The sequence below is a fragment of the Kogia breviceps genome, chromosome 3 (assembly GCF_026419965.1).
Source record: "Kogia breviceps isolate mKogBre1 chromosome 3, mKogBre1 haplotype 1, whole genome shotgun sequence".
NCBI lineage: Eukaryota > Metazoa > Chordata > Mammalia > Artiodactyla > Physeteridae > Kogia > Kogia breviceps.
In genome coordinates this window covers 103,472,228-103,488,083 of record NC_081312.1, presented here as the reverse complement: position 1 = coordinate 103,488,083, position 15,856 = coordinate 103,472,228, and the positions used below count along the sequence as shown (strand labels likewise).

Genomic DNA, 15,856 nt, shown 5'->3' with positions numbered 1-15,856 from the left:
AATTACTAACTGTGTGAATCTGGGCAATTCTAATTTCTCTAATTTTCAGTTTGTAGGGCTGTTACAAGGATTTGAGATAAATATTTGGGATGTGCCTTATACAGGCTAGGTGATCAATAAACAGTTATTCAAGTATTAAAGAAAACTGATGCTTAGAGAACTGGTGTGGGTGTACAATTTGCTTAGTTGGATTGAGAATTATATCACTGGGTCTCAATCTCAGTAACCAACTTCTCTTATTTCACCTACATGTTAAAAAACTATAAACTGCTTGCCCTTTCCCCCACCTTTCCACAACACATGAAATAAGGACAGAAAGAGACAGAAATAAAAAAACAAATATTCCCTTAAAAAAAGAATGCAGATAGAGATAACACCTTGGTGAAAGCCAAAAAAAATGCTTAAGAGTTTGATTTCATTTATAGTGAAGGAAAGAATAGTATCACCATTTATTCATTTGATCCGTTTCTTCCTCACACTATCATAGCAGTTCAAAGCAACAAATTATTTATTGCTCTTAAAGTATTATGGATTTGCTTTTCTGTTAAAGCCCCTCTGCATTTACCAGAATGCAGCAGTCTACTTTAGCTAAAGATCCAGGGCCATAAACCTTGTTCAGTGCAATAAGATCACTTTAATAATATTCTAATCTTGAAATGCAGTTGAAAAGATAGATGATGGTCACTGAGTGCTACTTACAAACACAAATGGCTCTCAAACAATCTTAAAGATGCAAAAAACTTAGCAACTGAAAATGTGTTTTAAAAAATTCCCACATTCTGCCAGGATATTTTACATACCTGAGAATTTTCTTAGGAATCTGTGATGGAGAAGAATGACTCCTTTTCTTCTTCTCTGAGTCCTGTAGTAACACATCCTCTGCTCTACCCTTCTCTGTGACTGCTGACTGCTCTGCCCTGGCTTTGCCCTGATCCACACTGAGCTGGCCTTGGGCAGGGTCACACCTGTACATGAAGACGATGGCTGGCTTCTCGCTGGACTCTCCTTTTGCCTCTGTGAACCAGTGATGGCGCTGAACTGGAGGAGGGGGCAGCATGTGGATGACTGTGCCATCCAGGCCCACCAGTTTCCCTTTCTCTCGGTCTTTCTCTTTGTCGTCCTCTTCATCTGTTTTCCGACGGCGGAAGAAACTTTTAAATGATATCCAGCGTTTAGGTTTTGCATCAGCTGCCCGCCTGCTGCCTTCAGAGTGCAAAACTGATTCAGCTTCCGTTGACCTGGTAGGGCTAGTTGGCTTGGTCCAGTTGGTGAAATGCCTCTGCAAAAGGTTACTTGCATGGTAAGGGGAGGAAGTCGAGCGTGGTGGGGGAAAGGGGGCTGGCGGCTCACTTTGGGGGTTAGTCACTAATTTGGAGGGAGGGGTGGTAAGTGGCTTTGTGAGTGGCTCTTTCTGTACTTTGGTGGTAGGACTTTCTGTGGTCTGAGGTGCTTCAGCCTCACCACTGGGCTGGGATGTGAAGAGCGACTTGGGCCGGACTGGTGTACTCTTAGGTGGACTCTTAGCAGCACTGGCATCGGGAGGAATGGCATAAAGCTCTTCCACACTGCAAGCTTTAGGGCCAGACTGGGGAATTTCTGGAGGAGACTGTGGGGGCTGGATAGAAGCCACAATCTGAGAAAGCACAGCGCTTGCTTTCTCCCTGGTGCTGCTGCTGCTTGCTGTCTGAGACTCCTGAGTGCTTTCTGTTTTAGCCACAGGTTCTTGAGTGGTTCTCTGGAGCTTTGTTGGGGAGCTGTGGCTGGAACTGTAGCTCCTCTGTGGTGAGGACTGACCTCTGTTAAGACAGCTGTTAAACTCCTGAACCTTCTGAGCCACTGAACCCCTTTTACGCTCTGTGCTGTTTAAAAACCCTTTAGCTTGGGGACATTCAGTGGGTTTGCTAGTGGTGTTATCGGACACTTTGCTTTCAGTTTCTATTTCTTCGTAAGTATGGCTTATTACACTTGTGGTTTTTTCCTTCACTGAAAGTTCTCCACTTGTTCCGAGAAAACTTTTGTAAATGGCTAGATTGTCATATGCATTTGGATTGATTACAATGGGAACTTTGATAGCATTTTTGGAACTCCGAGCATAAGTTGGCTCATCATGAATGATAATTGGAAAAGGTGGCATACCGGCATTGTTATAACTATTAAATTTTATTTCAGACAAATTAGGTGACTTAACAGGGATGGTTTTGGAGGAAATGTTTGTAGCTGTGGGTGAAGTAGGTGCTGATTTGTGACAGTTTTTCCTTGGAGGGACATTTGGTCCAGTCCCACTGCTAATTAATTCCACCTTAGGTATCTTTTGTCGTGGACTGGTACTGGAAGTCCATACTTCCTGGTAGCGGATTGCACTGGATTTTTGGAAATGGGCACTCATTTGTCCTGATGTCAGTGCGGGTGATGTCACTGGAGAGTTTGGAGTAGAAGATGAGCTTTTCGTCTTGGGACTGTTAATAGGGCCCTCGAGGTGCTCACTGGCCATGGCTGCTGACACATCCACGACAGTATATGGCTTACACAAAGGCTGTTCCAGATTCACAACTCGGTAGGGCTTTGCTTGCTCTTCTACAGGGACGAGGTTTATTGTTACTGCTTGCCCAGTAATATCTGTAGGGGTTTTACTTTCTTGCTTCTCAGTTTGTACGGCAATCTTGCCATCCTTCTCTTCTAATCGGAGAGCAAGGACTGCTTTGTGCGTCTCTGGAACTTTTATTGAGCTTTTGGATGCTTGTGATGAGTCCTTCTCCTGATTATTACCAGAGAGGCTTTCATAATTGGGCTCACTTTCCTTCATGTCCTTAGAATCTCCCAGGTTACCAGGAGCTATTCCCACATTACAAATCTTCTGGGATAAACTACTGGCTGTCTCAGAACGTGATTCTTCTGTTAAAGAGGAATCTGGGGATGTGGACTCAGATGACACCATGCTCTGAATGCTTCCTGGTCCATAGGAGACCACAGAATTCTCTTCATAACCATTCAGGATTTCATCATAACTGTCATCATAGTCTACAGCACAGATTCTTTGCAAAGATTTATTTCGCAGGGGGACAGTATTCCATTTTTTGTCCACAAAGAATCGCACAGGAGACAAAGTGTTTGCCCTGAAGTTGGCAAAGCGAGGTTGACCTCTCATGCGAATCTCCATGGCCAGCAGTTCTTCATCACTCTCATCCCAGCTCTCATGCTCCTCCTCCATGTTACTCAAAAGCACATCTTCCTCACTCTCTTCACCACTAGAAAACTCTGGGTAACAGAACCGACCCCCTTCATTACTGATCACTTCTGTGCTCCCACTCAGAATAACATGCTTGCCCTGAGTATCCTTTATGCCACCCATCATGCAACTTGGTGGAAGCTTTCTTTCCAGTGATCGTTTATAGCAATCATTTATTCTTCCTAAGAATGTTTCTCTGGAGTTTGTTTCATTTCCTTTTATTGGAGGGGTGGTATCCAAGCCTGCTATCTCCTTTAACACCTCAGTTAGTCCACTATTGTTATTTGATATCTTCTTTGCACTATCATTATTCCCATAAGGCTTAGGAACATGGCTAAATCCTTCAATATCATCTTCATTATTATTATTAAGTGGTTTCTGATTCAAGGCCATCCTGTTTCGGTTCCATCCTATGATGACAGGTTTGTTCTCACAGTGTTCTTGGATACTAAGCTCACCACACATACTTTGCCCATCTGCCACCATCATAGTGGGCTTCACAGCTATAGTGGGTTTTTTAGCCACAGGAGGCCGGAAATTTCCGGTGTTCCTGATTCGGTGGTTGTTACTGTGATTGGCATTAGTTTTATTGCCATGGGTGACAGGTGCCTTCTCAGGGTCTGGGGGGAGCTGATGTAAGCTTTTAGGTTTAAAGCAGTTCTTGCATTCACCAGGTTTCCAAACGTGTTCAGTAAAGGTATTACAAGCAGACATTTTTAAAAATAGAACTTCACAGACAACGCTTTCCTTTCAGTGCATGGCAAAACTCTCATCTGTTAGTTTTCACCTCCCCTATGTTTCATAGCAGCTCTTGTAAGTGTGATCAATCTGTTGGGGAAAGGGGGAGAGAAGAAGAAAATCTGAATGGAAAAGGTACTATGAGGCTTATCATGATGAATGATTTGAAAATACTGGCTCCAACTTTTCCTTAAATTAAAAGATTGAGAGATAAACTAATTTGGGCAGTTTATGAACTCTCTTTAGCTAATCAGCGGTTTTGGAATGTTAGTTTTTTAACCGTAATTTTATGCACTCTCGTTGAACCAAGTATAACATTTCATTTGATGTCTCTGTGACAATGATACTGTGAGCTTCCCCTCCCAGAAATGTCTTTGAAACCGTTCTTTCTGTTATCCTCCAACCTGAAGCTTCTTGGTCCATTGTGGGTTCCTCTTCTTCTGCCCACCCTTTATATTTGGATATCTCATAGACTCCACAAACACAATGCATTCAGGACTAATCTTCTGTCCACCTCTTTTCTCAACTCTAAGGAACTTTTGTACTCTAACCAGCCCTCCTCTACCCTCCAGGTCACCTTCTTCCTCTGTCTTTATCCTAGTTCAGTTACTGTCACTATCATCCACCTAGATAGCTAAGCTTCAACCTTTAGACCATTCTTGACACCCCTCCCCTCACTTCTAACTCCACATCCTAATTCCTTTTGTAAATTAGTCTTGCCATTTTTTTTTTATTTTTAAAAAATATTTATTTATTTATTTATTTTGGCTGCGCTAGGTCTTCGTTGCAGCATGTGGGCTCTTTTTTTAGTTGCGGTGTGCAGACTTCTTAGTTGCAGCATCTAGTTCCCTGACCAGGGATCAAACCTGGGCCCCCTGCATTGGGAGCACAGAGTCTTACCCACTGGACCACCAGGGAAGCCCCTAGTCTTGCCAATTTTATCTATTACATTTCATTGGAACTCCTTTCCATTACCAGACACTGCTAGTAGTTCAGATGCCCACCATCTTTTGCCTAGATTCCTGCAATTGGTTGTTAACTGATCTCCATGCCTGTAGTCTCACCCCTTTCCAATCCAACCTCTCTACCGTTGCTACTCAAACTATGGTCCTCAGACAAGCAGTATCAGCCTCATCTTGAAGCTTGTTAGAAATGTAGTATCTTAGACTTGCAATTTATCCTCAAGATCCTTAAAGAATCTGAGAAAGAATGAATATATGTATAACTGAATCATTTTGCTGTACACCTGAAACTAACACAACATTGTAAATCAACTATACTCCAATAAAAATTTTAAAAAAAGAAAAAAAAGAAATGTATCTTAGGTCCAATCCCAGACCTACTGGATCAGAATTTGCATTTTAATGAATTCTCAGGTTGACTCCATTGTTCTGTACTACTATCAGATTTTCCTTTCTAAAATGCTAATATGATCATCTTATTACCTAGCTTAACTTTCTGTGGTTCAATATTACCTAAGGCATTGGCTCCCAAATGTCAGATAGGGGTTGCTAGATAGGTAAGAACCACTTAGGGAAACACCCAAGTCAATCTCTAAGGGAAGAGTCCAGGAATCTGATTTTTAAATAAGTTCTACAGGTAATTCTATGTGCATTGAGGTAATGGAAACTGCGAGTTACAGGATGGAATACAATCCCCTTAGGTTTGCATGATATAGTCCTTGCCTCCCGTCTAGCCTTATGTCTTAAAAATCAACTAGTCTTATCATACTCTAAATACTGCTGGGCCACTCATTTCTCCTGGGTACCACTGAAGCCACTTGGACATACCTCCATGAACAAGCACTTTCATTTTTAATTGTCTGTTTTCTCACTAGTTTTTGAGCTTCTTTAAGACTGGGCTATATCTTATTCATCTCTATACGTCTAGCATAAGGAGCTGTATAAACAATGGTTGATTAAATGTGCTGGTTTTGAGGCTTATCTTTAAAAAATAATCTCGTGGCGCTCTCTCTCTCTCTCTCTCTCTCTCTCTCTCTCTCTCTCTCTCTCTCTCCTCTCTCTTAGGCACATAGCTATAGACCTTCCCACAGAACACCACTACAGTCTTACATTTCCACTTTGGATATTATCATAAAGCTGGCAGTAGGCATGTACATGTAAGAACTACTTTAATAGCTGAAAAGTTTAACTTCATTCCTGTACAATGACAGTGACAGGATCCTTGGTTTGGTCAGAAACGCAGCCTTTACCCAAATTTCAGCACATGTATAAGGAAGGAAAAAACATTTTCTTTAGTTAATATATACAGAGCTACGCCCCTTGTAAACAACACTCGTAGAGCACTTTGCCTCAGTGGATGAAATGCAGACAAAGATCAAAGAATTCCACACAGAGAGTCCAATGACTCGGCCAAAATCTAAGTTCACTCTTCGCTGGAGACCACTGAATGGCTATTTTTGTGTGTGTGTGGTACGCGGGCCTCTCACTGTTGTGGCCTCTCCCGTTGCGGAGCACAGGCTCCGGACGCGCAGGCTCAGCGGCCATGGCTCACGGGCCCAGCCGCTCCGCGGCCTGTGGGATCCTCCCAGACCCGGGCACGAACCCGCGTCTCCTGCATCAGTAGGCGGATTCTCAACCACTGTGCCACCAGGGAAGCCCTGAATGGCTTTTTTCAATAAAGTAAAAATATATTTTTCAAGTGTCTGTTTGAAAATATTTATTTACTCTTTCAGATATTCTAAAAGCTATATCGCTTAGTTGATAAAACCATTTCCTGCTAGTCTGAGACTGAAACATTTTGAGCAAGGGGAAGAATGGCATAAAATTAGGCTGAAAAAGAGAGCAAGGTCCAGATCATGTGGGGCTTTTTATAAGCTTTTAAAGACTATGGAGTTTATCCTAAGAACAGCCAGGAACCCACCAAAGGGTTTTAAACAGGGGAAACAAGATGATATAATCGGCATTTAAAAAAGACAGCTCTGACCAATAAACATGAAATACTTAGGTATAAGTCTAACAAAACTTGTGCAAAATCTAAAATCTATATGCGGAAAACTATAAAAGATTGAAGATATCAAAGACCTAAATAGAGAAATATATCAAGTTCTCTCCATGTTGTTAAGATGTCAATTCTCCCCAAGCTGCTCTGCAGATTCAATGTAATTCTAACCAAAATCTGAGTAGGATTTTCTGTAGAAATCAACAAGCTGATTCTAAAATGTATATGGAAAGGCAAAGAAACTAAAATAGCCAGAAACAATTTCAAAAAAGAACAAAGTTGGAGGACTCATATTACCCGATTTCAAGACTTTTTAGCTACAGCAATCCTGATAATGTGGTATTGGCAAAAGGATAGAAACATAGATGGGGGAAATGGGATATGCAAACTACAACCCATAGGCCAAATCTAGCCTGTTGCCTGTTTTCGTATGTCCCTAAGCTAAAGATGTTTTTTAAATGGTTGAAAAAAATTTTTTTTATTATTTTGTGACAAGTGAAAATTATATGAAACTCAGATTTCCGTGCCCATAAATAAAGCTTTATTGGAACATAGCCAGGCTCATTTGTTTGCATATTTGTCTCCGGAGGCTTTTGTGCTACAATGGAGAGCTGAGTAGTTATGACAAACTATGTGGCACTCTCATCACTTTGCAGTGCTTTTCAGCACTCTACAAATTGCAGCGTTTCCACTGTTACATGAATCACATGTGTGAAAAGACATTTTCTTTTTTTAAATTAATTTTTTAAATTTTTGGCTGCGTTGGGTCTTCATTGCTGTGCGCAGGCTTTCTCTAGTTTTGGCGAGCGGGGGCTACACTTCATTGTGGTGTGCAGGCTTCTCATTGCAGTGGCTTCTCTTGTTGCGGAGCACGGGTTCTATGCATGTGGGCTTCAGTAGTTGTGGTGCACGGGGTCAGCAGTTGTGGCTCACAGGCTTAGTTGCTCTGTGGCATGTGGGATCTTCCTGGACCAGGGATCAAACCCGTGTCCCCTGCATTGGCAGGTGGATTCTTAACCACTGAGCCACCAGGGAAGTCCCGAAAAGACATTTTCAAAGATAAAAATATTTGAAATTTCATTACAGATATGCATCAATAGATGAACATTTGTAATCAGTTTTGATGACAGGAAGCACTAACTTTGAACCCAAATTAAGCAAAATTAATCATTGGTGATCTTAGCACAAACTATCCCTCTCCCAAAAGAAGAATTCCATTCTTCTTATTAAGTAGAGCTGTATTACAAAAAACTAGACTCAATTTTTATATTTTGAATTTTGTCCAAAAAATTCATGGAAATTTATTTTCTTTCTTGTTATACAAGTACCTATATAATATCTTGGTTTTTGCTTTTTTGCTGCAAAACCTAAAATGTTTATTATTTTGTTCTTTAAAGAAAAAGGTTGCTGACACCGGATATACATAAGAACAGACATAGAACAGAATAGAGACCAGAAATAGAGCCACACAAATATAGTTAACTGATTTTTGATAAAAGTGAAAAGGATACTCTTCAACAAATGTGCTAGAAAAACTGGATATCCATAGGCAAAAAAATGAACCTTGATCCATACCTCACACCCCATACACAAATATGCACTCAAAAGGGATCACAGATCTAAGTACAAAATGTAAAGCTACAAAACGTTTGGAAGAGAACATAGAAAAAAATCTTTGCAACCCTGGGATAGGGAGAGTCCTTAGATACAACACCAAAAGATGATCCATAAAAGAAAAAACAGATAACTTGGTCTTCATTGAAATTAAAAACCTTTGTTCTTGTATATGTATAACTGATTCACTTTGTTATAAAGCAGAAACTAACACACCATTGTAAAGCAATTATACTCCAATAAAGATGTTAAAAAAAAAGAAAGAATTCAATTCACAGCTATTGACTTTTTTCCTCCTGTATTTTTCTTCCCTCTTATAAAAGAAATCAACTATACTGATATATTAAAAAAAAAGAACTTTGTTCTGACTAAGGTACTGATGGTAAGAGAATGAAAAGACAAGCCACAGATGAGAAATTTTTTGCAAAATACATATCTGACAAAGAACTTTGTATCCAGAATATACAAAGAACTTTCAAAATTCAACAAAACAAATCCAATAAAAATAAATAGGCAAAAGATTTGAGCAGATATTCCACCAAAGGTAAATGGATTGTATATAAACACCAGAATATCATTAGTTGTATGGAAATACAAATTAAAACTACAATGAGTACCACCATACATCTATCAGAATGATTAAAATAAATTAAAACAAAACAAAAAACTGGGGCTAGGGAGGATGTGGAGCAAATGAGATTCCAACATAGTGCTGGTGGGAATGCTAATGGTTCAGCCACTTTAGAAAACAGTTTGGCAGTTTCTTATGCAGTTAAACATAAACTTTCCATGTACCCAACAATCACATTCCTAGGTATGAAAAATTGTGTTTACACTAAACACTGTACACAAAGGTTGATAGGCAAAAACTGGAAACAATCCAAATGTTGTGTGGTGGTGGTTATATGCCTGCATGCATTTGTCAAAAGTCATAGAATTGTACAGTTTAAAAAAAAAGGTGTTTTACTGTATATAAATCAAACCTCAATAAATCTGACTTAAAAAAATAAAAGGCAGTTCTGGTTGCTCTATAGAGAATGCACTGGGGGGAGAACAGTACAGGAGGCCAGGAGACTGTTTAAAGGGCTGTTGTGGACAAAATAAGATATGATAACGATCTGGATTAGGATGTAGCTTCAGGGAAGGCAGATAAAGGTATATGCATGAAACACTGGATTTTGGATCTTGAGGTTTTGGGTTTATGTATTCAAATGATTTGTGGGGCCATTTATTGAGACAGACAATATTGGAGGATGTGTAATTTTTGGAGGGAAGATTGTGAGACCATATTTTGTTAGCCTGCATACTATAGAGCAAGTAGCTGAATTTAGAAGTTTGGAACACAGCAGGGAATTCTGCTGTTCTTGTCTGTTTGGGAACTACTAGTATAGGAATCTCTAGGCCCAAAACAAACTAGAGTGAGCTGGGGAGGTAGCCTTGGTGGGTGAACCAGGGAGAAGAGGATAACCCCCAAAGAAAACTCAAAAATAACAGCCGTAAGTGTGATGATATAGAAGCCGGATGAGATTTCATTGTAGTGGGGAGGGGCTGGGGGGGTAGCAGAAGACAGCTACTTCAAATGCTGCTGAGAGGTACCAGAGAATGAGGACTTAAATGTGCCCACTGGACTTGGCAATGTAAGCTCACTGGTGATCTCAGCACAGAGTATTTTGGTGCGGTGGTGGGGATGGAAAGCAGACTGCAGTGAGTTGAAGAGGAAAGAGATAGAGTAATTTTAGATAACTTTTTGGAAAAGTTTAACTGGGAGGTGGAAGAAAGAAAGCTGGGAGTATGGAGGAGGGGGTCCAGAAAGGATTTCCTTATTTTAAGATGGCAGAAACTAGATCATGTTGACTACAAATACTGGAAAAAGACACAGGGGAGTGGGAGAGGCTGAAAAGACAGAAAAAAAAGCAGTAGATAATTACAAACCTTAGAATGTTAAACTGAACAGGCCCCTAGTTCAATTCTTCTGTTTTATGGACAAGGGAAACTGAAGCCCAGAATAGGCCACACAAGTGAATGAGAAAGACTGAGAACAGCAACTCAAGGCTATAGCTACCTACAATATGTTTTGTTTTTAAATTACTCTTTTTTGTTGTTATATAAGATATTTTTTGTTTTCTTATGTACGGTCACTGTGAAAACTCAGAAAAGCATAAAGAAAATGAAATCATGCATAATCCTGTTATTCTGAAGTAACTTCTATTAGCAGTTTGAGGAAGTTCCTGTCAGTCACCAAGAATCTTTAAAAAAAAAAAAATTCCTGTCTATGTGGTACTGACAACAAAGAATACAGCATCCTGGACTAATATCTTGTTAACCAAGTTAAACCCACTGATGATAAGAGAGGGACTAAATTTTCTCTTTATAAGTAGTACAGTATATTTTCTTTTTCCAAGACTGGTAGATAAACAGTAAAAATAATTCTCCACTTTGAGTGCAAGTAAATTAATTCAGTCAAGAGATGCTGTTGAATTGATAAGCAGCTATCACATTACCAACAGGACAGACAAATAAGATTCACCCGGAACACAATTAGCTTATGTCAGTGCTGTGTGCAGTAGAAACCCATCAATAAAACTGAGACCTTGGATTTGACTTTCTTTTATAAGTTCTGTGTACATCTGTATTCATCCTGTTATAAAACCAAGAGATGAACCAAGCAAACAGCTTTAGCAAGCACCAGATGGGGCTGCTGTCTAAGCCACAAAGCCTTAACTATGAGGGTTTCATTTTTCAATACTAATTATGTTTGGAGACAAAGATGTGCACTTAAAGATACTGTCAAAACTATTTTAACTTATAACAGACTCTTAGAAAGAGAAGCTATACCAGTTGTAGCTCTGTCCAAAGAGCAATCCTTGGGCCTTACTGCCTTTGTAAAATGACTTCAATGGCAATCAATAACTAGCAGCTTTGCCTGTTCAACACTGACACCTCCAAAATAGGAAATTCTAGCCACCAATGTTATGCTTGAGAAATAAAAAATGTGCCTCCTGAGGCACTTAAGCAAGGATTTTTGACAGTCTACCCTGGTGTCTTCTATTTATTTGCCAAAAGAGGTCTGCTATGGAGCATCAAAATGGAATGTTTGATAAGAAAAAACTCATTTGCCTCCACATTCCTTATAATCTCAAAGCAAATCCTGCAGATGAAATGGTCGACGGGAGAGTTTAATGGCTGAAGCTTCCCTGAGGAGCTAGCTAGGATTCCATGATCTAAAATCTGATTTCATATTTGACAGTTTTCAAGACCAAAGCCCTACGGGCTATAGATGAAGCTATTCAAGAGTAGCCTAATTTCACTTCCAGTCATGACAGCTTTTTAAGAATCTATTACTGTTTTTTACTCTCTCTATTGCTATATGGACAATGACATAATTAGTTTGCTTCTAGTCTAACAGTTTCAAGCAGATTTGATACAAAACAACCAAATCCACACAGGATTTCAATCTTGAATAGACAGGCCCACAGAAAGAGCTGGAGCTCCTCAAGCTAGATACAATTTTCAAGTCACTGAAGAAGGTGAGAGTGGGTAGGTGGTACATTAAATACTGTATATGGAGCATTTCCTAAAGGCACCCAAGGAGAATCTGTTAATAAACGAGGATGCAGAATGGACTGCTCAGCTCCTTCCCCAATCCTGTGACTCCCAGAGTCCATTATCTCTCTTCATAAAATCTGTCACATGACCAAAGAGGCAGAATCAAGAATCCTCGCTGTTGTACATGGGCTTTTAAGGATACTCTTCACTGAGAAACTATCGCATATATGTCATCCGACACATTACTGTAGTCTATCTCCAGGCTACTAAAGTAAAATTTACAAGCCAAGGTTCTCATTAGGCTTCTGTAATGGAGCAAGTAGGTCACTTAAATAAAAAAAGGAAAGGAAAATGTGACAAGTATCCCCATGTCACTATTTCCAACCTTTCCTCCTTCCACAGTGAAAAATGCTGACCCGATACCTCAACCAGCTGCCAAACCCTTCAGTATATGACTAAAAGGGTGGGGAGAGGAAGTGAAAGCAAAGCTGCAGGAAAAGGCTTTGTAGGAGATAAAACACAGCTTTAATTTGGTGCACAAATGGAAATTCCATGAGTAAAAGGAACCTTCTTAATTTGAGATCTGACCAAAAAAAAAAAAAAAAAAAAAAATCACAGCTCTTTGCTATGACAAGAGTAGGTAAGATCTTAAGACATAAGGTTCTTCTGCCTAAAGAAGAAACCAAGGTAAAACCTGCTTAATTTAGAAAACTTAACCAAAGCTCTGTTGAAAGGAGGAAGCCCATCCACTTCCAGTTGTTCTAACCACACATTTTTCTGACAATTTATTGTTCCTGTCACATGGTAGTCATCTCAGGATAAGAATTGTGCAATAGCAGATGCTCCACTGTAAAGAGGCACTGCTAAGGTCCCAACTCATCTTTTAACTTCAAATTCTTTGATGAGTCAGTTAAATAATAATAATATAAACTAGGTAACAGCTAGTTGTAAGATGATAAGTTCCAAAATGTTCACTGAACCCACCTCAGACCCCTACTTAAGAAGACATACATCAGAGAGCAAGTTAAAATATTATCTAATAACAGCCAAGGACTCCATAGTCTTTTACAGTTTTAATATGTTCACAAACGATTCCCTCTGCTTGGAATGTATATTCTCTAATGCTGTTCCATTTGGCAACACCCTGTTTACCCTCGAGACCCAGTTCAAAATTTACCTGTGATGAAGCTTTACCTAACTCCCTAAATACCTTTATTATAAGACCATGTTGTATTATGTAAGTCCCTAGAAGGCAAGTTGTGTCTTTTTGATCTCTATATCTTTTGGATTGCTTGGAATATACTAGATACTAAATAAATGCTTCCTGAATAATAATAATTTTAGCTAGCATTTACTATTAAATGCCAGGCACCATTTAAAGCTCTTTACCCATGAAAACTGTTAATTCTCACAAAACCCTATGATGTACATACTATTATTAGCCCCACCTTACTGATGAAGATACTGAGACATGTCCAAGGTCACATAGCTAACATGGCAGAGCCAGAATGGATGAACGCATGTACACATAAATGGTAGAGTTCAGCTACCCATGGCATCTGGAGGCTGCTTTAGATGTAAGCATGGTGGTACCTGAAAAGAAGTCCACTCAGCAGCAGCAGCAGCACTGCTTACCATAGTGGAATTCCATCTTGAAGAAAGAAATGTTAGAAGCAAGCACAACCATACCTTCCCCAGCTCACCTCTGAGGTGGCAGGGTCCATGTACTCATTGCAGAGCAAGCTAGGAGTAAACTAAGAGGCAAACAGCTAGCTGGGCTGCCCCAAAGGGTGTTTTTTTTTTGCTTCAGAGTGTTGGAGTGAATATTCTGAGGCAAATTAAGTATTATCTTTCATCCAGCCCAGGCTGAGTCAGGAGCCACCCTTATTTGGAAGGGCCTATGAAGTTGCTGGTTGAGAGCGAATGGTGAGATGCTGCTAGAAGTTGCTTTGCTGTGTTCTTCTTCACTGACCTCAACTGTCAAGTGAAGAAAGCCAGACTGTAGGCTAATTGAGATGTGAAAAGATAGGTGATCTCTGGTTTGAAAGAAGGGAATAAGCAAGAGGGGAAATGAGGGCAGTGAAAGATTCAAAGGTAAGAGAAAGTAGAAAAGGAGAGGAGGAAGAGGTTGGGAAGGAAAAAGAAGTAAGGAAACAGCTGATTATTTTGAGAGAAACTCCACTTGAATGTTTACAGCAACATAATCAGAGGAAGTAATAACATCCTTTGTTGCCACTCTTCACCATTTCTGGAGGCTTTATTGTCTTGCATGACTTGTACTTTTGGTAGGAGGCATTATTTTTCCAGTCAAACTAAAATTTACCTTCCCCAATTACAGAACAGAGTGAATACATTCTGGAAGACATATAACTTAGACTTTTAAAGGGAAAAAGTACTTCTAAATTACTGAATGTCTGAATTATACAGTACTTTAAAGGAATATGAATTTATTGCTTTCAAAGAGATACCATAATAAGTTATCAATAGTATAACAGTCTTTCCTGGTTGAGGTATCTGGAGGACTTTTCTACTAAATGTATAAGAATTATTTTTATAATGGTTATAAATAAATAATGGCTTAAAATACATTAAGAGTATCTTTCAACCTGGGATCCAGGATGTATTTTCAAGGGTCTATGAGTTCTCCAAAACAGTTCTCATATTGAACTGAAAGCAAAGTTTACAATATAAAATAAATTAATGTAAACATATGATAGAGTATGGCAACGGCCACTTATTAACTAAGCACAGCAACATGATTTGTAACATTATTACAAATGTCATATACATTTATTTGCTTTCCTAATCTGAGCTGGTATCAAGCACACTGCTTTAACTGTACGGAATAATGAGAAAAGGAGGCTCACTTAATATGTAAACGACAACAGTCCCACTAAGTAAAGACCAAAATGACATCATTGGTATACTGTACCAATCTTGGATTTTCAATATCCTAGAAAGAAGTGTAGCAAAGAAGAGAGTCAATGGTAATGAAAACTGCCAAGAAGCCTGTGGGGCTGCAAGCAGCTCCATATTCATATTGTGAGCTGTAATTGTTTCAGCAAAACATCATCTATCATATAAAAATAATGTTGTTAATTTGAATTTTATTAGTTTTATAGGCTTTTTTTTCTACTTAACTTTTAAATTTGCTTCAGTTTATAGCTAAGTGAGAAATATAAGCATAAAGAATTTATACCTAATTTTATGCTTGTTCATATTTAAGTAAAATTATAAAAATAATGTACATCAATATTAAAAGACTGAGGTTTTAAAATCAATTAAAAGCAGCCTATAAATTACTAAAGTTTGAAAAGCAGTGCTTAAAAACAATATTCTCTTATGTTAGGTAAGCATTCCTCTTGTATTCTCAGTTACATTATTAATTTGCTAAGCATCTGTTAAAGGAATATAAGAATCATCTACCCCACAGAGCTGTTGTTAAAATGAATTAAGATAACATATATTGGGATTGAATTGAATCTACAGATAGCTTTCGGTAGTAAGGACATTTTAACAATATTAATTCTGCTAATCCACAAACACAGAATATCTTTCCATTTGTGTCTTCTTCAATTTCTTGCAACAAAATCTTGTTTTCACTGTACAGATCTTTCACTTCCTTGGTTAAATTTATTCCTAAGTATTTTATTATCTTTGATACTATTGTAAATGGGATTGTTTTATTTATTTTTCAGATCTTTCATTGTTAGTGTGTAGAATCACAACTGATTTCTGTACATTGATTTTATATCTCAAAACTTTACTGAA

The 15,856-nt window shown here is 38.9% G+C and overlaps 1 protein-coding gene across 17 annotated transcripts in view; it reads right to left on the bottom strand.

The window, feature by feature from the left end:
• PEAK1 (pseudopodium enriched atypical kinase 1) overlaps positions 1-15,856 on the bottom strand; it is a 308,208-nt gene that overhangs the window by 59,401 nt on the left and 232,951 nt on the right. For all 17 annotated transcript variants that reach the window (XM_067029393.1, XM_067029392.1, XM_067029391.1 and 14 more), the window contains one exon: positions 801-4,054. In XM_067029393.1, the coding sequence (XP_066885494.1) occupies positions 801-3,940 (3,140 nt within the window). In that variant the 5' untranslated portion in view covers positions 3,941-4,054. The remainder of the gene's footprint in view (positions 1-800; positions 4,055-15,856) is intronic.